Source organism: Malurus melanocephalus, unplaced genomic scaffold (assembly GCF_030028575.1).
Source record: "Malurus melanocephalus ecotype Western Australia unplaced genomic scaffold, MMel_1.1 scaffold_43, whole genome shotgun sequence".
NCBI classification, from domain to species: Eukaryota; Metazoa; Chordata; class Aves; order Passeriformes; family Maluridae; genus Malurus; species Malurus melanocephalus.
In genome coordinates this window covers 906,422-928,150 of record NW_026623275.1, presented here as the reverse complement: position 1 = coordinate 928,150, position 21,729 = coordinate 906,422, and the positions used below count along the sequence as shown (strand labels likewise).

General features: G+C 42.4%; 1 protein-coding gene and 1 long non-coding RNA gene across 2 annotated transcripts in view; one reads left to right on the top strand and one right to left on the bottom strand.

Moving 5' to 3' along the window:
* The window catches only part of EZR (ezrin), a 37,583-nt gene extending 23,131 nt beyond the window's left edge, over positions 1–14,452 (bottom strand). Inside the window, exon 1 of the mRNA XM_057364843.1 lies at positions 14,313–14,452. Within this exon, the coding sequence (XP_057220826.1) occupies positions 14,313–14,324 (12 nt within the window). The 5' untranslated portion in view covers positions 14,325–14,452. The remainder of the gene's footprint in view (positions 1–14,312) is intronic.
* On the top strand, positions 2,827–11,521 carry LOC130572858 (uncharacterized). The gene is made up of 5 exons (XR_008965268.1): positions 2,827–2,944; positions 9,335–9,395; positions 9,773–9,864; positions 10,213–10,350; positions 11,257–11,521. It is a non-coding gene; the product is annotated as an uncharacterized LOC130572858 (long non-coding RNA).
* Positions 14,453–21,729: the final 7,277 nt, after the last annotated feature.

The window sequence follows — 21,729 nt, the reverse complement described above, 5'->3', positions numbered from 1 at the left end:
CACTTAAAATGAAAAATAGGGCCTTAGGTTTGCTTGAGCATAGAAAAACTTCATGGAACACAAGTTTTTCCTCTTCTCCTGTCTTAGGATGCATAAAATTACTAACAAATTGGATTCAAAAGGGAAAAAGCGTGCTGTTGAAAAGGCAATGTCATTTGCATTAAAAGGAAAATCTCTCCCCYGAAGCCGAAGAACTTAGTACAGAAAGACTGAACACCAGTTCTGTGACTTCAGTGTGGACTGTAACATGATAGCTACATTACCAACTCAAAGAGAACAGAAGATGAAGGCCCGAGCTAAAGAGAACTTCAGAGTAGAGTTTAAATGATTGTAACACCATGGAAAGTCCTTGTACTAGAACTTAGAATGGAATCTTCTGTGCTTTTGCAATGCCCTTAAGTCATGCATTTGTTCTTACTTTTGTTGTTAAAACAACATCTCTTCTAATGCTAAATCAGTAGATCAATTCATGATGAGTAGATCATCCAAAGGTGCAGCCTTTCAGACTCCTTGCACATYAGTAGAGAATCTAACTTGAAAAATTAAAGTGCCATTTGAAAATCATTCAGAAAACACTGTTGCTTAAGGAGGGCAACACTGCAAACCAGCTGAGTGGCACCATCTTCTGTGGAAGAATCAAGACCTAGCTCGGAACCTAAGATGACATTGCCTCTTCAATCCCTTASTCCCACAAACACCCAGTTTTCAGGTATGTTGGACACTATGGATGCACAGCTGTAGTTTTTCTGACACCAGACTTTTGAGCACCCTGCTGCAGAATCTGCCCTGGTTGCACACAACAGGGTATCTTTGAAGTAAACCACTCCTCTCCTGATACTGCAGCTCCACTGAAAAACATCCCACACTGAAGGGAAAAGAGAAGGCAGAACAGAAAAAATAAACCCCCAGCTCTCACGCAAACGATGCCATTTTGGGTATTTTGCACCCTGATGCGTGAAATCTAATAGCGCACTTGCATAATAAAATAGTTCAGTGAAACCATGCAGTTGTGCAAGTCATTTAAATAAGACCATACAATTTAATTTCAGTGAATACATAAGATAAAGGGCAGTAAATACCAACTTTTACCATTAACCCAGGACAAACCGGTACTTAACTGTGCCACTTATCATTATCATTAGGCAGCTCTAAATGCCTTAGACAATGCTCAGGAATGTTTTTTTCCTCTTTCCAAGGAGGAATAAAGACTAGAGTCTCCTCAACAGCAGATTTCCAAGTGGARCATCTTTCCAAGTGGTGGCAATTAGCAGTGGAGAAACCTAGACAGACCTGCCTTCTTTCTTCAGTCACTGTGTGTCTGGAAACCCCAGGAGTCACTACTACATTTAAGCAAATCAACCCCATTTTGAAGTGCTGTACGGCACACACAAACTGACTGTGTGCACATGGACTTGCTTGTGCTGGAGGAACATGGAAATCTTAACAAGCAACAGGAAGCAGTGGCATTAATAATACTATCAAGAAAGTAATGGCAATAATCCTCACTTCTGCAGGTCTACTCTTTCACCACASAAGCAGCAGCTACTAATGGAATAAATAACAGACAAGCTTCTTGGCCTGGGTGCAATACATCTGCAAGGACAAAGTAATCTCATTTTGACCTTAGCAACCAGAGCTGCTCATAGACGYGTGTAGTGATTAAGTGTCTGGTAATAGGAAAAACAACTTCAAGTAGCAGCATCAGAGGGGCGATGAAACTGCTCTCTATTCTTCCACATTCCATTCAGTGGTGTTCACTGGTTCCAGGTCCAGCAACAAAGAAAGATATTGTGCTAACTGATGGAGTAACTGTTGTCCCAGCTCCTGGAAACTGTTATGGGAAAATTTTCAGCTTTGACTAGAGAAAAAAATCCAAGAGGCTTCAGAGCTCAGAGCTAATCTGCTAACACTTCATATCTGCACTCTTCTGTCCTTCACAAGTTACTTAAGTCAAGAGGTAATGGTTCAGAGACTGTACAGAGGAGAAGACAGCTTTGAGAAGGTAAGTAGCACAAATAACACAGAAGCAACTGCAGAAATGTTAGTTCAATTTATGATATCKTTCTTAAGAACTCATGAACACCAGCATGTCAAGAACACCACGCTTGGAGCCAATGCTGTTTCTCCTCTGCAGAATAACCTGCCTGATGGATCAAACCTCATCTAGTAACATATTTGATGTGGTACCATACAACACAGAGTAGGCATACAACAAATCTGAACCAGGTAAAATTACAACCAAATGGCAAGTTGTGTACCTACATTCTCCATAGCTTCTTTCAAAGCAGGAGATGAATGTCATCAATATCAAGCAAATTATCAATTCCATTCACTGCTGCAGGACTGCCAAAACAGCTTTCTTCCCAGCTGGGCTTAGCACTTTCATCTTGCTAGAACTACTACATGGACATTATGTTCTGCCCTTTACCTGTCAGGTGAAGGCTGTGAAAAGGGGWTGTGAGTGTGGTGGGATTGAGGGAACAAGAAAATAAAGTCAAGTATTCTCACAGTCCCTGGAAGATGGAGTGCACTTACTTAGACCACGAACAGGACCTAGTCAAGAACAAATAGGTAAAGTCTTTTGCGGGGACAGGGCTGGAATTCAAAGGTCTTGGTAGGTCTGTAAAATAGTTACAGGTGTTACACTTGGAGAGGTGAGAATGGACAAGATTACAGGCTTGCAAACAATGGGCTACAGCAGGACTGTAGACAAGGATGTGGTTTATTATAATCCCCAGAAAAACACCACATTTCCTGGTGTGATGCTATTACATAGGAGGGAAAATTACATTCTTGAGTATATTTGTCACCGGAAGCATTACAGAAGGTGACTATTCCGTTCTGCCTGCCTGATGACTTGCTAGGTGGAACGCTGTCACCCAGATTTGAATGCTTCTTTTGGAAGGGGGCAAGTTGATCAAGGAAAGTCTACACTAATCTACAGGTAAGGTGTTTCTGGGATGATTGCTATTTGGGGTTGATTTTTCGTCTGTGTGTGTTTGAGGTTCTTTGTTTCGGGGCTGCATTTTTTTGTTTTTTATTTCAAATGGGATTTTATATTTAAACATGTCACTGGTCCCTTTCCAAAAAATGGGAGTTGTCGGAAACATGACATGTTTTATGCAGAAAACAGCAACTTCCAAACCCACATGGAAAAAGAAACAGCAAAAAGCCCTCTTATTGCAGGCTGGGTAACACGATGAGAAACAATAATTGCTAGAGTGGTAAGATATCATGATATTATGTAACCACTTCCATGCAGCTGTCAGAAAACACAGGTTTAAGTCCTTCCCAGTGCTACATTTTTATGATTTAAAGTATGTGCAAGAACCTGAAATGAGAAGGCAAATGACAGACCCACCATTTCTCTTCTGTGGAAGGACAATCTGAACCACAYGAGAAAGGGAACAGCACAGAACTGAGGAAAGCTTTTTGAAGCTCCTCCCCTGCTCCTGTGACAGAATCTTCYGTGCACTGCCTGCCCAACACGCAGCATTTCAGAGAGGGCAGTGGCAGCACAGCAGCCATGAGCTTCCCTCGCACACTGGAGCACAGTTTGCTGACAAGGAAGAAWAGAGCCTCAGCAGTTCACAAAATGTGAATAGGGGACGGGGTCACGGGCATCCCCTTGGCTGACAAGGCGAGCTGGTTGCACCCATTTGGCCGACCCAGTTTCTCAGCATACCACGCTAAATCAAAATACCCGTCTGTGAATTGAAGGACGTGTTCCATTTCAGATCTCATTGTGTTAAACATTGCTTCCTCATTGCAAATAAATGGGAACATTAAGTCACGTTCCAATGGAATTCCTCAGAGTCTATGAAGCAGTTAGGCATTGCTGCATTTGCAGCAGGTAAAATTAGAGCTTAGTAGGTTGGTCTTTGTTCCTTAAAACCTTGCTCACCTTCCCAGGAGAGGAAGAAATACCACTGAGGGTAAAATGAGTYGTATATAACAATCTGTAATCTAGCAGTTACTTTAAAATTGTCCARTGTGATTGTTAGCCTTAACTGCTAGTCAGCTTTAATGCAACAGCTCATACAATCATATTTTTGGGGGTACTGGTCCTCAGTATTTAAAGAGCAAACCCGATGTCAGTTATACTTAACTGAAATTTCTTAAGTTTAGTCAAGGCAATAGGAGCCCAGRTATTTGCTGCTCTCATGTATGGTGAAAAAGACTTATGACTTCTTCTGTAGCAGCTTTTCAGAAGAGAAATCAAGTACTTTGAGGGGAAGCCAATAAAAAATTTGGAGTGAAATCTGAAAGCTGGACTCTGAAGTGAAGGGAGGGGGGCTCAGGCGGGCAGGAAAACCTTCAACACATAGATCTGGGGAATCATCCAGAAATTCCAGTTTTAACAAAGCAGGAGGAATTTTCAGAATGAACTTCCCCCTGCCTGCAAGCACGCACAAATAGGTCACAAGAAAGCCAATCCATCGAGTTCGGTATTGCAGCCATGTCACTCAACTCTCCTTTGTAAGATAGCATGAAACCTTCCTTATAATTAAACATGAACATAATCCTAGAATGCAAATTCAAACTTTTTTATGTTTAGATGTGAAGGAGATGCCATACTAAATTACATGCCTATCTCAGTTCCCTTAATGAAYGCCTGCTATCTCTTCTGTCAGCATGTAATAACTGCATCGTAGGCATCTCCGTGAAAAGTCAAGGAGCAGCAATGGCTGCAATTCAGTTCTTTATCTTGGGTCAAGCAATAACACTTTGCATGCCAAAAGATCATGAAGATTTCATGCAGGTGTGGCAAGTGCAAGTGACAATACATCTCTGAAAGCCCTGGCTCCAAAATGCYGAAGCCCCAGATGGACTTCCAGCATTCTCCACCTCTGGTAGCTCTGTASAGTTAACAATAACTGCTCAGTGAAACAGTAAAACCAAGCAAGGGCTCTTTCCAGGAAAAAAAAACAAAAAATCATTAAAATCTTTCTCCACTCACTGAAGTCTCCCCCACCTCTTTCCTAACAAGCAAGCAGCATCATTCTGTCTCAAGCTAGGAACACACTGGAAAAACTGAGAGACAGAGGCCTATTTAAAATCTTCAAATTCGATTTTTTAAAAAATGTAAAATGTTCTGGCAAGACATAAAGCAATGCAGTGTAAGTCTGAAAGGCCCCAGGATACTGCCCTTGAACAAAGCCCTTTACACTTAGGGAGCCCAGGTGTTTTTCATGCAAAACACTTGCCTTCACTCTGTGAGGGATGTAAGAAGGATTTACTTTGAACATGATATTATGAAGAAGCAGGAGGGTTTATGGCATTTCATTGAAATACATTAATGTTTTCACTTTAAAGACTCTCTGATGCTGTATAATACTCTATTAGCATTTTCAGAATATCTGTGTGCGAGCAGCAGTCTGTTCTTTAAAGAAGGAACACACAGCCAGTGACAACAGGCTCAACACAGCACCACTGCCTGGAAGTGTCATTTGCCCTCAATGGATGCTAGGATGGATTTAGGAACACAGAGTGCAGCAACAATAGGTCCTTTGTACATAAAGAATAAATACAGAGGAAAGCCAGAGGCCACTGGATCAAACTCCTGCATACACAGACTGTTTTATCATGGCAGCTGTTGCATCTAATTAAACATAATGAAGTTGTGAGACTAAGGCTTTACACATGAAGTTTAAAGCAAGCCCCACAAACAATTCTCAAAAAAGCTTTATTCTCAAGAAGTTGCTTAGAGTCCAGATCTTCTGCYRYCTTCCATCAGAAACACAAGGATGGRGCCAAGTGCAGATAATATACAAGTCTGAGATCTCAAATTTKATTGCAATTTCAGAGCTTCTAAACAATTTAACATCTTCAATATTTACACTACATAAAGCAATATCATCCTTGTGCAATCTCCATGAGGGAAAATCTAAAAAATAAATTAGTACCTTACAGTCTTGATCCGGAACACAAACACCATTTCTTACCTCTGCTTGGCTTTTTCACTTGGAAGCAACAAACACGACAATTTCCGCAAAAGGTGAATTCCACAGTACTAAACCACAACAACCAGGGGCAGGATCTGAAGGTGTGAATAATTTAAATAAAAGCTTTAATAGCCTCACAGCTCCCCCTGAATCCAAGCACCAATATTGGTGCCTTTTATTCCAATGCTTATGCAGGGTTCTGTGTTCTAGAGGGCAATGTGCATGGAAAAGCCAAAGGCATCACACAGTCAGAAGTCTGACAGCACCAGYGCAGCCTGACAGTGCACAGCTCTCAACAGACCCTGAGGTGGCTGCTCCTTTAGGGTGGAAGAGGAGCACATTACAATGGAACAAAGTGGGCTGTGTGAGCACAGGGAGTACAAACGACTTTCTCACAGGACTATGACCTGGGAGCTCAAGGTATCCAAGAAAAAACTTCTGGAAAAATGTTCTCAGTAACTGTACTCTTCCCGGATGGAAGATGCAAGGATGCAAGGAAGTTACAGGATGCAAGGCAGTATTTTCATCAGATGTGAACTGGAAGAAGGTCAAGGATGCTCAAATAATTACCATGCAAGGATCAACTAAGCTAGCTAAGACTTCTCAGTTTGGAAGAAAATTAACTGAGGCTAGGACGTAAGAGCTTATAAACTCATGAGCTGCATGAACAGAGTAGACAAGAAACGTGTGTTCATTGTTCTACCAACAAAATAACTGCAGGGCATCAACACTGAACAAGAAAAAAAATCAAATAGCACTGTAGCAAGGAGGCTTGTAGATAACCTCCCAAACAACGTGAAGGTTATCTAGGACAGCCTTTGTTAAAGTATACTATGGATGCTGGAGTTCACACGGTTTCAAAGGGAGACTGGGCAAGTTCACAGAAATCCATTTAGTAACTCATTATATAGGACCTTCCAACCTCCAGTACCTCAGAGGAAAGCAATGGTGCGTATCTTTGAAATACTCTTCCTCAGGCATCAGCTTTTGGCCAACAGCAGAGGTGTGCTATTAGGCTACAAGGGCTTCTGCCTGACCTACAAGGCCAGCCATGTTCATACAGACATCAAAGTGCAGAAAGAAAATGAACTCCATTTACTTAGGGAGAAATAGCAGTGCAACAGGTCACACAAGGTCCAGTAATTATGTTTGTTCTGCATTCTGGATAAAAATCCTTTTGTCAGAGATATATACTTTTTTTGTTTGATATCCCACCCTTCTGTTCCATATCAGCCTCTTTCATTTTGCTCACAGACTTCAGTGGGACATATTGCATGGCATTTGTGAAATTTATTAGTGGGGTGATGTGATGTGATCACCTCTGACAGCTTGATAATCTGATCTATGTGCAATACCCTACAATKCTTCCACTTCTCAAACAGCAGGCAACAGGTACTATTTGCTCCCAGACAAAGGTAGGTCATTGCAAGGCCTGAAATGYCACCTAAGCATAAAGATATTGCTCTTGAGCAGTTACAGATCATAAAGGAAAAGTGATTGCAAGGATTGGCAAAGTACCCCTTCCTAACCCCTAAAACAGCCTAAGGGCTTCTGAGATGAAACTCTTCACAGGCCCCTCACCATAGATGTGTGATGGCAAACAAATACACACCAGTGGTTACCAAAGTGCACCTCGAACACAGTGAGGGCAGAAAAAGCACCTGTCAAGAGTTTGTCTGCACAGCTGTGTCAGTTGTTAAGGAGGAAAAACTATTCTCCCCCACAATGAGATCATGGAATATCAATTATGCAAATCACCCCACCAATTCACACCACAGTTTGTGCAGCAGGAACTTTGTACAATCACTTATTGTTACAAAGACAAAAAGCTAAGCCAGCTAAATGTATTCAGTTAGGTGCTGAAGAACACCTTTAGCTCCTACAAATAACTCTGAAGMCCAGATCTGACAGTACAGACTTGAAGCCATCCACTGGGCTACACAGGCTAAATTCAGGCACCTGGGTACCAAGGTGAGATTCTTAAATCTCTGCTTCTTCAGGTAGCAGGCAGCTCACAGATCTGCTCTCTGCATCTACAGAGCAGTGGTCTCTTGACAGAACTGAGCCACTCTGAAGTAATTTTGTAAGCCTGCTCAAATTCAGCAACAGGATGTCCGTCCACTCATCCCCAGAGAACCCTCTCTCACACTCATTTCACGCTGAGGTTAGAACAACTACAGCAAGCGTGGACATTTTCACACAAAAACAAGAGAGGAAGAGATGGTCATAGCAACACCTCAGAGTCTGATACAGTAACTACAGCACTTGCTCATGGAAATGAGAGGAAGAACTCAAGGCACACAAACCAAACAGGGCAATGGCACACTCTCTTCTCAAAAGCAGCAAAAGGCCACAGATCTTGTGCAGGGGAGTCTGTGCCTCTTACACTGAGCCTGCACAGTAGGTAGCCAAATACAAGTCCATGGTCATCCAGCAAGTTTCTCTTACTGACTCGATTAGAAGGCAGAGTCCTGTACATAWATTCTTAGTTGGGATTTTCACTTTGATGGGCAGCTGTCACTATCAGGTGTTCACCAATCCCAGTGAGCACATGGCTGCTACTGGTGCTCTCTCAAAGATGAGAGCAGGTGCAGAGAAGGCAAGTGGATTTCCCCACTATGAAGTGGGAACTAGAAAGAGAAACAAGGTCTGGATGTGAACGATGAGCAATATGGAGGCAGCAAAGTTAGTTGTTACACTGAGCCATGCTGTTTCCAGCCTAGTTTAGCAACAATTTTCCCCTCTGCCAGGTGCAGGATCTCATGTGCTGCAGTTATTCTGCAAAGACCTGTACTTCTCAGCTCAGAGGCTAAATGTTATCTRTTGCAGGACCCAGGCTTCAAAGCAAGCACAGCTAAAGTACATTACTTAACAGTGTGCAGCGTGGCTCAGTGATCCTGGGCAGCACCGCCTTCCATCAAGGTCAATCGAGTGATTATGGGATTTACAGTGCATGTAAAGCTCTTTGGGCAGAGTGTGCCAAACAAGAACGACACTGATGCGGGAATCTTCAGTGGTCATCAAGAAGTCTTATTCTCAAAAAGTCCTGACATATCACAGCTTTTTTTTTTCATGGACAGAGGAAGATGTTCATGTGGGTGGAGGAAGTGAGCAGAACAGGAAGGCTTATCTCCCTCCTTTTGCCCTTTAAGAAGGCTAAGAAATTCTTTAAGTAGTGACTAACATAACAGTTAACACCCCTGCTTTCTCTGCARCAGCTAACATTCCACAACAAACTGCCCTCAGAAATGCTTACTCAGCTCATAGAGTAAATGTTCATGTTTGATTTTGTTCATGTAAATGTTTTGGCAAAACTGTGAACTTGTTCTCTTATAACTTCAGAGAGTTTAAATTTACTACTCATAGAATCTTCCACCTTTCTTTTGCAGCAGTGAGCAGTTCTTACATTTGGCAAATGGAAGTTTCCTTGGGTTTGCACTTTGCCCCAGAGTGAGTATACATCTCCTGAAATCAAGTACATGATACACTCTATCACCTGATGTATGCAATTGGTGCATACAAGGGTAATATTTTATTCTTGACTAAATCTATAGCTATCCATAAGCTAAAAGTATTTTAATTAATTATGAGCACTTAAAGATATGAAAAAGTAGTATTACTTCAGTCCAGTTATAGCAATCTGCTGTGAAGAGCTCTGAGATAAAACCACTATCTGTAGTTAGAAGACACATAGTCAAGAATAAATTGAGAAGATCTGGAAACAATTATTATTATTAATTGTTTATATTTAGAAATAAATTCTGTCACTACACTTGAATATTTTTTGGGCTGGCTTGTTGAAAACTTGTTGAATTTTAATGCCATAGTCTGTTCACAGACAGATAAAGGTTTGGCAGAAGTCTTGTATTCTGGAAAAAGAACTTGAAGACAGTGTGCATGCATATTCAACATCAAACAGGTATGGAGGACTTGTCTAACCACTTCATGCCTAGCACATAYTAGCACATTATTAGCAACACAGGGCTGGGAAAAACCTTTTGAGACATCAGTTCCAGTTACCCACTCCTAAGGCAGCAGCATCAAATTGTGTACTTGTCAAATTTTATCTTAARGGATGTTAGGTCTTGGAATAGTCTTCTAATAAGATCAACAAGGGAGAGGGAAAAAAAATCCTACTCACCCACAAAAAAAACCCCCACCACACACACTTAACTGTTCTAAAGCTTTAAAGTCTCTTAAACCACAAATTCTGCTTAAAGCAATTCTTWCTTCTCTTTGGCATTTAAATCCCTTACATTTTACACAGGTGAAGGAAGAGATAAGTCCTTGAATTCTACCAGGCTAAGATAGCCAAGCACCCTCTTATCTTAAGGTGGATTTCTGTCTCTGGTCATCACAAACCCCCTCTCCGGGTTCTGCTTTGAATTTTCTCTTCTGGACACAGGTAAGAACCTACAYTAAAGGGAAGCTCTCACTAGCACCTTCTATGAATGCTTTCTGTCAGAGAAGCCCAAGACATTGCAGATGACATGAACAACAGGACAGTTGTACTACCACTAATTAATCCATCTCCTTCTAACCTGTTAAGGGAGGGACCTTCTTTCCCCACCCCTCTAAGTTTAACTATATCCAAAGGGACCTTATTGCCCCAGTCCTTCAATSCCCTTTATATGTTGGCCCTCTGCATCAATAATACCTCCCCTTCAGCAGCAYGGCATTAACAGATTTCATTGCAATGCTCAGCTTTCTGACCACAGGCCATTAATAAAGGTATTAAAAAAAAGGTGCCTCTGGATATTATTCACTTGCATTTTCTCTTTAGCACCAGAAGCTGCTAGACTGCATTTGCTGCTGTCCTCTCTTTGCACAGTTTTATACACATTAACACAAGTATTTAAAGTTCTTGTGCAACACTACATCAATCAAAGGCTATGCTGCAAAGCTGACTTAATTTCTTGTGAAGCTTTATGTTTCTTTCCCCCCAAGAGGAAATAGAAAAAAAACCCAAACCAAACCAACCAAACAAAAAATCCACCTTCAATAAAGTAACCAAGAATGCTGGTAGATCAGATCAAATTAGCAGCTCTATAGACCTGAGATCACATTTCCTTCTTCTTCGGTAAGCACTGTTCATTAGCCCGCAGCCATGCTGTTCTAGCCACAATTTATTAGATTGGTTTGTTTTGCAAGAGGATACAATTCACCTAAAACACCATCCATTCCAAGAGCCAAACAGAAATAAACTAGTACCACGAATCTAGGRAAAGTGCAGAGAGCACACAGACACTGCAGTAATGAAAAGATACAAGGCTGAGCAAGTAAGTTTATTTAGCATTTCACTCATTTCCAGATAACACAGCAAGATTTGGACAAGATGACACCTTTTGCATTTCCTTACAAAATAATTCACTGCCTGTGAAGCCTAATGAACCTCTGTACAGAGTAGATGGAAATCATGCATCTGAACTGTTGATGAACTCCCAGCCATAAACCCTCATGAACTGGGTATAGGTTATATATCTTTATAGCTTACTTTGGGGAGATCTCGTTACTTTGTAACTGTTACACATGGCAGAATGTCTGTGTTAAATTATATATTAAAATGTCTATATTAACAAATACACTTATTTCAGAATTATTTTCTGGACTGTTACTAAAATTTATTTTGAGCATGGTAAGCATGCACCAGATACAACCAGTTGTGACCAAAAGTTACCACAGAATCGGGAGTACAGCTCGCTTTATAGCACTTCACTTTGGTACTCAATTAAAATACAAAACCAATGATGTTCTAGTGTTTATGGACTTGCTACTTGTTTACTCTGAAATAACGAATTACAAACATGATCCACAAGCTTTCTGTGCACATTCACAATTTTTGTTAAAACAACAGTTTCATATAAAGGTTTAGCTTATTGGGTTGGGGGGTGGCAGAGCAAGAGGAGGTGTTGCCAAAATTTTGTTTTCTGCCATCACAGTCGTTACTCATAAATAACTGATGACCAGTGTGTGAGACTTCACACCCAGCAAGATGAAGTCTGCCAAGCAGCACCATATTTACTTATGCCATGTAGACAAGACACATGCAAACAAGCACAGCTAATAAATATTTAGCATCCATGTTGAATACCCAGTAGAAACTAACACTGCTTCCCTGTGCATCCCAAGAGATCGTGCTATCATTCCTCACACATGCCAAAGGCTGTTGTCACATTCGTCCTGAGCACAGTTCTGCCTCTGGAGTGACAGCTTTACATCCTCCCTCCATGCAAACTGACACGAATCCTATTTAGCTGTATTAAGATCAAATGAGCTGAGTTGGGAARGATCCAAATCCAGTCTCAGTCTAAAGCAGTCAGACTGAACAGTGTGTTTTACTAAAATAACTTCTGCAAAATTCCTCTTTTCCATTTACAGCAAGGTGGCAGTTAGCCCTACCGAGCAGCAGATTAAATTTAAAAAATGCTTATGTTTACAAAGGATTGAGACAGAGTCTTGTCCATAAATCCCAGCCAGGAGGTCACATCTCCGAAGTCTTTACAGTACTACTGTCCTTTCCCAGTGGAAGGTGGTTTACACCATCCACCTTTGTTATTCACTGGCTAGTCAGCCAAGAAACAAAGAAAAATCATCATCCCTGACAGAATACAAACATAGCCCTGCCAAGCAAAAGGATAAACACAGCTGTATTTTTTTTTTAAGAGATTAAAGAGTTTTTGTACACCTATCCATGGCTTCCAGTGCGACTTAGTCCTAAACCAGGATTTCAGATTATTCTAACCAGGATATTTCAAGAAAGCACTCTGTAATTAGCAAACAGCTAGCAAGGCAGAAAGAGATTATTCTCACACAACCTTTTATATCCATACTTTGTAAATTATATATTTGCTTCCCCCAGTTATAGAAGGCTCCTTTCAGTTAGACAATATTATATGGGGCAATATACCACCTCCCACTGATGAAATACAGCCAAGGAGACGGAAGATTTATAAGTTCTTAAAAGGACTGAGCACAGCTGGGTTTTGGCATGTTTCTGTCTTYTGTTGTTTAYTTTTTTGGTTTTTTTTTTTAATTTTTTTTTATTTTCCGTAGGTTTACAGAAACTGCAATAGAAGCTAACCTAAACACTTAAATAGAAAAAAAAGTACAACTAATTTTGATTTTACAGTGGTAAAACATCAATTGCTTATTACCATAAAGATAAGCTTGTTTGCTCTTACTTCACATTTCATTTATGTGAATAGTCATAATAATAGTCACATAAGTCCTTCACTGCATTGCATTTTAAGACATATYGCCTCTATTGAAAATAGATAGCAACAACAAGCTGTTCTGATTGTGGTCTTCAAAGTTCAAAAGTGCGTSTGCTCCAACGCCTGCTCAAAGCTCCGCATTAGGCAGTTGGCTCCTCAAGGGAATTACCGTCTGTAACCGGCACAGTAGCAGCAGACTTTAAAATAAAACAAACACAAAACCCACTAGAAGGTCGGAGGGCAAGGTGGTGAGGAGGTGGTGTTGTCAAGAGAGAGTAGGGGTGAAAAAGACCGTTCAATTAGAAACCACAAAAAAAAAACCCAAACCCCCCCCCCCCCAAAAAAAAAAAAAAAAAAAAAAAAAAAAAAAAAAAAAAAAAAAAAAAAAAAAAAAAAAAAAAAAAAAAAACACAAAAAAAAAAAAAAAAAAAAAAAAAAAAAAGTAAGAAAGAAACAGGTCTTTGATAATGACTGGTAAARATAGAGACCAGTCTGGAGAACTTTATTAAGAATCCCTGGCATTTAGTTTTGAGATCGCAAAACAAGGAGGGAACAAGGTTTTCATATGTTTACAGACGCATACACGCTTCCTGTAGATAAATGCATAGGCCACAAGCATACTAAATGGCAGCCAGCGCAGTTGTATCATTTCTCGTTAAGCGGGAGTGTGATGAAAGCTCTTCTTTCGMGAGTTGCTCGGGAGCGCTGTGCGTGTCTAGCACGGAAGCGCTACACCAGACGAACCAATCCACCCCCTGATTTCTGGAGCGCAGCTCCCGGGGCTCCGTGCCCCCGTTCCCGCCGGTGGGACGGCAAGGTCACCCTCCAGCCCATCCGAGACACCTCCATCCTGCCCGTGGCCCGGCGYTGCAGGCAGCCGCCCCAGCGATCCCTCCCGCTCCAAGCAGCCGCTGATGTGGCTCCCGAGCGGGGTGCCCGCCGCTCGCTCCCCGCGCCGTGGAGAACTTCCCGGGGCTCTCGAGTCGAAACGCCCCGTCCCGTCCCGGGGAGAGGGATTTAGCCCATCCAGCCCAGCAAAAGCCCGCGCCGGGACACGCTGAAGTGACCGCCCTGCCGGGCAGCCCCCAAYGCCGGGCGGGCGGACCCCGGTGCGGCCCCGCGGAGCGCCTCCCTCCCGCCGCGCCCCACTCACCGGCTTCGGCATTTTGAGGGCTGCTGGKGCTTCTGCTACTCCCGAGACGAAGGTTCATGCAGCGCCTGCCTCGCCTGTGCCGAGCGCCCCGTGCGGAGGAGGTGGAGGAGGAAGGAGCCGCTCCCGGCCACGGCGGCAGCTCAGCCCGCGAGTGCGGCGCCGGCCGCCCGGCGGCGGGTTAAGTACGGCAGGTGGGGCCGGCGGTGACTCACCGCCGCCGGCCATTACCCGCCGCTCCCCCCGGCGCCTGTGGAGCGCGGCACCGGCCTCGCCCAGCTGCCGGGCTCCCCCGCCGGCTTCGCTTCGACGTCCCCGGGGCGCAGGGGGCACCGCGGCCCTGAGCCTCCGGCAACCCCCGAGCCCCTCGTGGTGAGAGACGGGCGGGGTCGCCCGCGAACCGGCGGGAACAGGTGGCGGTGTGCGGGGGCGGCTCCGCCCCGACCTCCCCGGGCACGGCCGAGCCGAGCGGGACCTCCCTGCGTCGCCCCCTCCCCGCACGGCCCCGACCCCCGCGGGGAGACCCCTGCTGCCGCCGCCGCCTTGCCCGCCGCCACAGCCGCACCTGCTGCCGGCCGCCCCGGGGCCAGCGGCGCGCAGCGGGCACKGCCCCGCCCGGGGCCAGCGCCGGGGTCGGGGGGTCCCAAGCCGGTGGATGGTATGGGGAAGGCGTCCGGCACAGTGGAGGCAGAGGACTCTGAGGGACGGCTGTCGTGCGTGGGCTCACCGAGTCCCCAGGTGCCCCGGTCTCCATCCTGCCCGGGGAACGGGGAATGAGTTCCAGCTTTCTCTAGTGATGGGCATTGGCGCTGGCCTGTAATAGTCGCTGTGTTTCTTTAAGTGCGAGGTTGGAAAATATGATTACTTAACAAAACACAGTCTTGCTTTGTGTAGTAAAGCATATTTTCAGCAATGTCAGCAAAAGAGAAAACKTTGAAAATCCATCTAAGCTCAGAAACTATAAAACATAAAGCATACTCCAGTTGATTCCRACTTTTCATAAAGCCCCCAAAAGTTCATGCAAGTAGTCTGACAATTGGCAGGCACACAAAGATGACAAAGTTTGYGTCTCTGCCCCTTGTTTCTTCTCCCTCCTCACCCATGAATGTAATGCACTTCTGCGAACAGTGTCTGCCAGGAGCCRCTGGCCTCCCACTGCATCTCCTTGCTTGGCTGGTCACAAGAGCRCATTGATTTACATAGTCATGGGCAACGGCCTGTAGGACACAGCTCTTCCACTGTGCCAGCAATGGCATGTAGTTGAGCTGAGAGATTAAGAAATTGTGCAGCCTGTACCCAAGCTGCTGTCTGCAACATCCCATTTCCACCAGTGCCCGTCTGTCTGGCATAGGACAGCAAGACGGAGGCACAGAACATGGAGAATAACAACCCCCTGCATGCAAAACATACAGGGAAGGAGAGAGCCTGGGAAACATCAAGGGATGGTGACAAAAAGGACAGCCCAAACAATACAGGTCCTGCTTTGGCAGAGATCCAAATGGTGTCTTCCCTCACAGAGTCCACCAAGCAGCAATTGGTTGTGCCCCATTCAAATAAAAGAATTATTACTGTGTCAGGTCTGTGAAAGAAAGGGGAGGGGAGCCAAGCTGGAGGCTGAGAGAATTCACCGTAATATTCCTTTCCTGGTGCATGATACTAGGAGATTAGAGGAGGCTTTACCATCAAAACAGAGCTACGGGGGTGGCAGCTTGCAATAGCAGGTGAGAAGAAATAGTGTAAGCTAAACAGCTTCCAAGAAAAGGGACATGGGAACATCCTTGGGAAACAGATAGGGCCTCCATTTTCAGATGAAAAGATTCCACTGAAATTTACTTGGGTCGGGTTAATTTAACAAAATATGCTGACATTCACTTGGATCAGGTAAATTTAACAAAAATAAGATTTGTGAGGATACCTTCTATGCTCTTCTGCTAAGCAATATGTTTATGGTGGGATTCATGCCTCATTCAGTAAGATGACACTGGCAAATGAGCCAGACCAAATTATCACAGTGTTCTGGGTAGGCTGCCAAGCACGAGGAGCAAACTTCAAGTAAGAAGGGCTGTAAGAACCCAGCTTCTGCAGCTCTCACTCAGAACCCTAAGTGACATTCTTAGATTTTTTGGGGGGTACAGAAAAGGATAGAAATGAGATCTTTTCATAACATAGTCCTAAAATCCAGATTTTGGCTGTGATTGGAAAAAGAAAAGCCAAAACAAGCATCTGTGTCTGCATTGCCTTGAAACAAAGCATTGCACAGTTCTAATGGGAAGCCCATTTCCATTCTGGAAGACATTCATTCCCAAAATCCTTTCCTGTCCATTGCTCAGTCTGGGCTCAGAGACCATCATCCTGGGGCTTCATGTCAAAGCAGCTTCATGTCAGAGAGATGTCTCATTTAATAGATCATAATCAGTCAGCTAAGTATTTGTTTCCATATGTTAGTTACATATCCAGGCTTAAACCCCTTTTTTGTTGGTTTTTGTTTTTGTTTTGTTGTTTTGGTTTTTTTCCTAATGCTTACCATTGCTYCCTAACCACACAGACCTAGGGGCAAAAAGAATTTAGGTGACTAATAATTAAGTGTGGCAACATACAATCTCTAGGTTCCTGTTTGCCACAGCACATAACCTYGTGCCATTCTCCCACCTGCAATACGTGGGGAAAGGTAGATACCTCAATGGCATCCATAACTACCAGCTTGCCCAATACTGCTCCACCCACAACCAGCCACTGTGAACATGTTGAGCTTACACAGGAAGAATTGTCTCCAGTGGAAGGAACCAGAACAATTGCTAGCTTGGAGTATATGTTAGACACCCTCCACCTCCTTATTGGGCTTTTGCCTTGTGCTAGGTGTGTTTTCAAGCCCTCTTGCACACAAGCACAGTACCTTATTGAACACTTGGCTAGGTACAWGTCTTTGTGGCAGTTTGAAACTCTTCTGTAGCTGGGTCCCTGAGCCCCTCCCTTTATATATCTCTCCCCACCTTCCCTCTAGAAGGATGGGAAAGTACATAATGCAAGCCCCTTCTTTGCTTTATATGGAAGCATTCTCATAATTTCCAGACACAAACAAATCCAGTTCCCTGTGCTGCAGAGTGCAGGCGAAAACCCCCAGTTCTCTGGTTTTCCCAAGAGTGTCCTGAAAATTGGTATATTGAATTTTGGGAGTATGGACATCATGTATTACCAGCATTGTCTAAGAAATCTTTGGCGTCCGAGGGAATATCAGAGAAGGCATGAAATGGGCACAAAGCAATCAACCCACATTAAGACCTCCTGGGGCAAATATGGAAATATATATCYTGGTACAAATGTAGAAAAAACAGATACAAACATACAATATGGGGAAAATTCCACATGAGAGCTCTRTAGAATTTGGCTACTTCTGGATTTAAGCATCAGTTAAGCAACAGAGAGCCTTTATGGCTACCCTAACCCCATCATCTTCAGTCAGACCTCACAATTAAGTATAAGACCCAAATCAAAATGAAGCCTTTAAGTTAGAGGATTAAGATCTGCTCTGATCCAGCACKTACTCTTAACCTGCTTTATTAAGAGGATAGCATTACTAACCATTTACAGGAATTAATAAGGCAGAGGAGGTGATGAAAGAATCCCGATTGCTCAGCAGGTCAGTAGCAGAACCCAGTTTCTGTCTTCTTCCCTGTAACAGTTCCTGTGACTTACTGACCCCTAACCAAACTGTGTCATCCTCATCAAGCTTGCCTTCCCTGTTTTAGAGASAAAACCCATTTAATCTTCCTGTTATACTTTGATCTGTAATAGCATTTAAATTTTATGTGGACCATGCATGAATTCCAGTACGCCTGAGTTTGCTTAAGCAAGTCCCATTGCTATAAARTGACTTTTGCTTAACAGCAATTTTTAGTCAACGTAAAACTTCCTAAACCAGATCATCCAAGAACTGGGAAACATGGAATCTTGTGCCCTAAATCCATCATTCTTGGTTGTTCATGCAGAATCAATAGTGTTAAGAACAGACAGACCTAATATCCCTGTTTCTTTGAATAGGAAGCTTCATCTGGGTTGCAAGACAAGGCATAGCTGGAAGAGTTTTGCAGCATCTCTGCAGGTTCATTTGCAGATTTACACCAGGGATATTTTATTGGCTGAAAATCTATAGTAGCTAGCTCTGTCCTCTTCACAACTCATAGACTGTGCATTTAGTACAGCAGCTAAAAGAAAGGACATTCATTTGAGCAGTTCATGGAAAGGATGTTCTGAGACATGTATAGATTTAAGGAGATTTGCTGTCGTGTAGGACAGTCAAGAGTCCTTGATTTTCTTTGTCAACTGGAAGAGTTGTAAAAGGAAAAAAAATATGGTATTACTGACAGTAATTTCTTTTTTATTGTGCATAACTGAATAAGCAGCTTATTACCCATTGCACTTTCTGAAATTTTGGCATTATAGCTCCTGAAATGTCAGACTTAAGGAAGACTGACCAAGGACCTGGCGAGTTACAGCTCTGTCTGCACTGAGAGCTACTTCCCCACTAYCCACACTGAGCTTACTGAAAACCTGACGGATTGAGGTCACTGTGGACCAGCATCTATTGGCAAAGCCCTCTTGAGACATTCTCTGGGTTTCTTATGAAGGGGACTTAGGGCGTAAAAGAGCACAAGGCTTGTGCCTCATTTTTGCTTTTTCCTGCAAGAAGCTGCTGCTGCCAAGTTCAGTTGTTTGTTGTTCCTACATGAAAAGCTGCTGTTGCCAGGTTCAGTTGTTTGTTGTTTTGCTTTTTTTTTTGTTTGTTTTTGTTTTTTTTGGGTTTTTTTTGTTATTTTCAGTAAGCCTAGATTGGTTTTTTTTTCCCTGAACCAACAGGATTTTTTTTTTTTTTTGTTTGTTTTTGTTTTTTTTGGGTTTTTTTTGTTATTTTCAGTAAGCCTAGATTGGTTTTTTTTTCCCTGAACCAACAGGAGGTTAGATGCATTCAGGGCTGGAAATAGACCTCATTAAATGATCCAATGGTTACATGCTGCGAGATCCTAATCTTTGCAATAATTTTGTCTTCCAGCAGCACCCCCAAGTAGCTCTTGGGATTATTTGATCTCTGACCAAACAATCTTGGGATTATTTGACCATCATGAAGCCYTATGAGGACATGCCAGATTATAAAGAAAAGTATATATAATGAAGTTTATGAAGTATTATTTTAAAATGTTGTAAGAAAGAAAAATAAGCAGTCAAGACTTCAGGATTTTATCTGGTTTGTTCTTATCCATCATAAAAGGAGAGAAAAGCTTAAAGGAAAATTATGAGCCTGTTTCTTCTCAATAAATTTTGAGAAGTCACAAACACAGTTTGCTTTCAGTTCTCATGAGAGTTGTCTTAGTAACCACTCTAGCAATACATTCTTCTTCCACAGGAAACTTTCACAGAGAATGATGCAAAAAGTGTGCAATAATATCATTTTTCTTTTCAACTGAAACAAAACATAATTTGCCATTTGCATTTTGTGTGCACTGAGACTGAGAAATTTTTTACAATGGATGGGGAAAGCAAGACTTAGTGGTAGGTAAAATACAGATAAAATATTAATCAAAGTAAAGGCAGGTCTAAACATGAATGTGACCAGGGAAGGAAATTCTATGGTAATCATCTTTGTAACTGAAATCCACAATGAATTATTGATTTAACAACAAATAAAGAAACAGAAAAAGCACTGAGAGTTTTCTGAATCTATTAAATGAAAACAATCATGTCAGAAACCACTGCTTAAAAATGTGTAAAATGACTAATGAAGTTCATGACATACTGAATTTTTAGAGATTATACCATATGTGTAAATCCAGCTATGTTTGTCCAAGGCTCAAAGCAAATGGAAAGTAGAGCCAACGCAGCTTTTACGTCTTAAAATGAAATCATGATCTTAATGCTTATGATAAGAAAGGAAAGAGGAAGGGAGTTCCCTGGCTAAGTAATCTCTATTTCACCTTGATATCTTCCTTTGTGCTTTTTATTTGAAATCTGATCAAAAGCAGAGCTGATTGCCATATACTGCAAATACCCCCTGCACGTCTGACCACTTTCTATGGAACCAGCTCTTCTAGTGGGTTGGGGTTTTGTTTTGTTTGGTTTGGTTTTGTTTCRGGGTGATTTTTGTGTTTTTTGTTTGTTTGTTTGGGGGTTTTGTTCTTTTTTTTGTTTGCTTGGTTTTGCTTTTTAAACATCGAAGTAGAGATGTGTTAAGATGGTGCTGACAAAAACTGCATATCAAATAACGTTAACTAACTTCATTCATGTGCTTCAAAGAAAAAGAACAGGTTTGTGTCTAGAGCAGGTGAGAGTGGTAAGGAACGTGAAGGTAAAAAARTGCCCTCTGGCTGATAAGAGGCATAAATACTTCATAGCTTATGTACATTATTTTTTTATTCCATGTTGTTTTATAATTACATATACTGCTGACATTTGTATTGCTCTGACTGTGGGAATGAGGCTGTAAGAGTTCAAAACCACAAGTACTAAGCTATTTCAGTTTAATTAAGGGTGCCTAAACTCAGAATTTCAGGGCTAAGAGTGCAAAGTTCAATGTACAATTGAACAGGGTACCTTTTCTTTTCCTGTGATATGATACTGACTCACACCTTCTAAGATCAGTTTTAAGATCACATTGTTTGACTTTCAGCATAAACTAAGCTCTTGAGTTTCACCTGGTAATTCTCAAATCCAGCGTGAAACATTAGAAAAGGCCTTAAACCCCAATCTTAAGATTGAATGGCAGTGATTCTACCTCCTGACCAGTTCTCTCCAGAGCCAAGTGCTCTTTCAGTGTAAGCTGTGAAAGTTGTTTGTATTGACTGGTACTTGTATTTCTCATTCAATTTCAGAAGCTGCATTATCTATAATGCAATTCATAGGTACACACTCAGCCAAAAATAAAACATCTAGCATGGCTCTTGCCTTGGCTAAGTCAGTAACATAAGTAGGGCATTACTGTACAGTTTGGTGCCACACCATTTTCTCATATTTTTCTCTAATTGAGACAGAAAAAAAACTCCTTGATGCAAAGGTTACCAGGTTAGATTCAGAAGTCCCAAACATCACTCTAGCCTGTTTTGCCACTCTGGACCATCTCTTTCAGATATCTTCTCATATTTTGCCTAGCCTCATTTAAGTGCTCTATGCAACAAAGCTCGCCCCCTTTGAACATTAGAGATCAGGTTTATTTTGTGGTGTAAGGCTGGTTAACCTTCAAGATTGCATCTAATAGTGAAACAGAAAATATGTAATATTGGGGATGCYGTTATTATTGATCCATACATTGTCTCTCCTACTCTGCATCACTTGCATCTGCCACAGTTGTGAACATTTCCAAGTKCCATTGGGAGCTGAATTAATTTGTGCTCCCCTCAGACCGCAGCCCTAGAGCAGGGTGCACAGGGAGMTC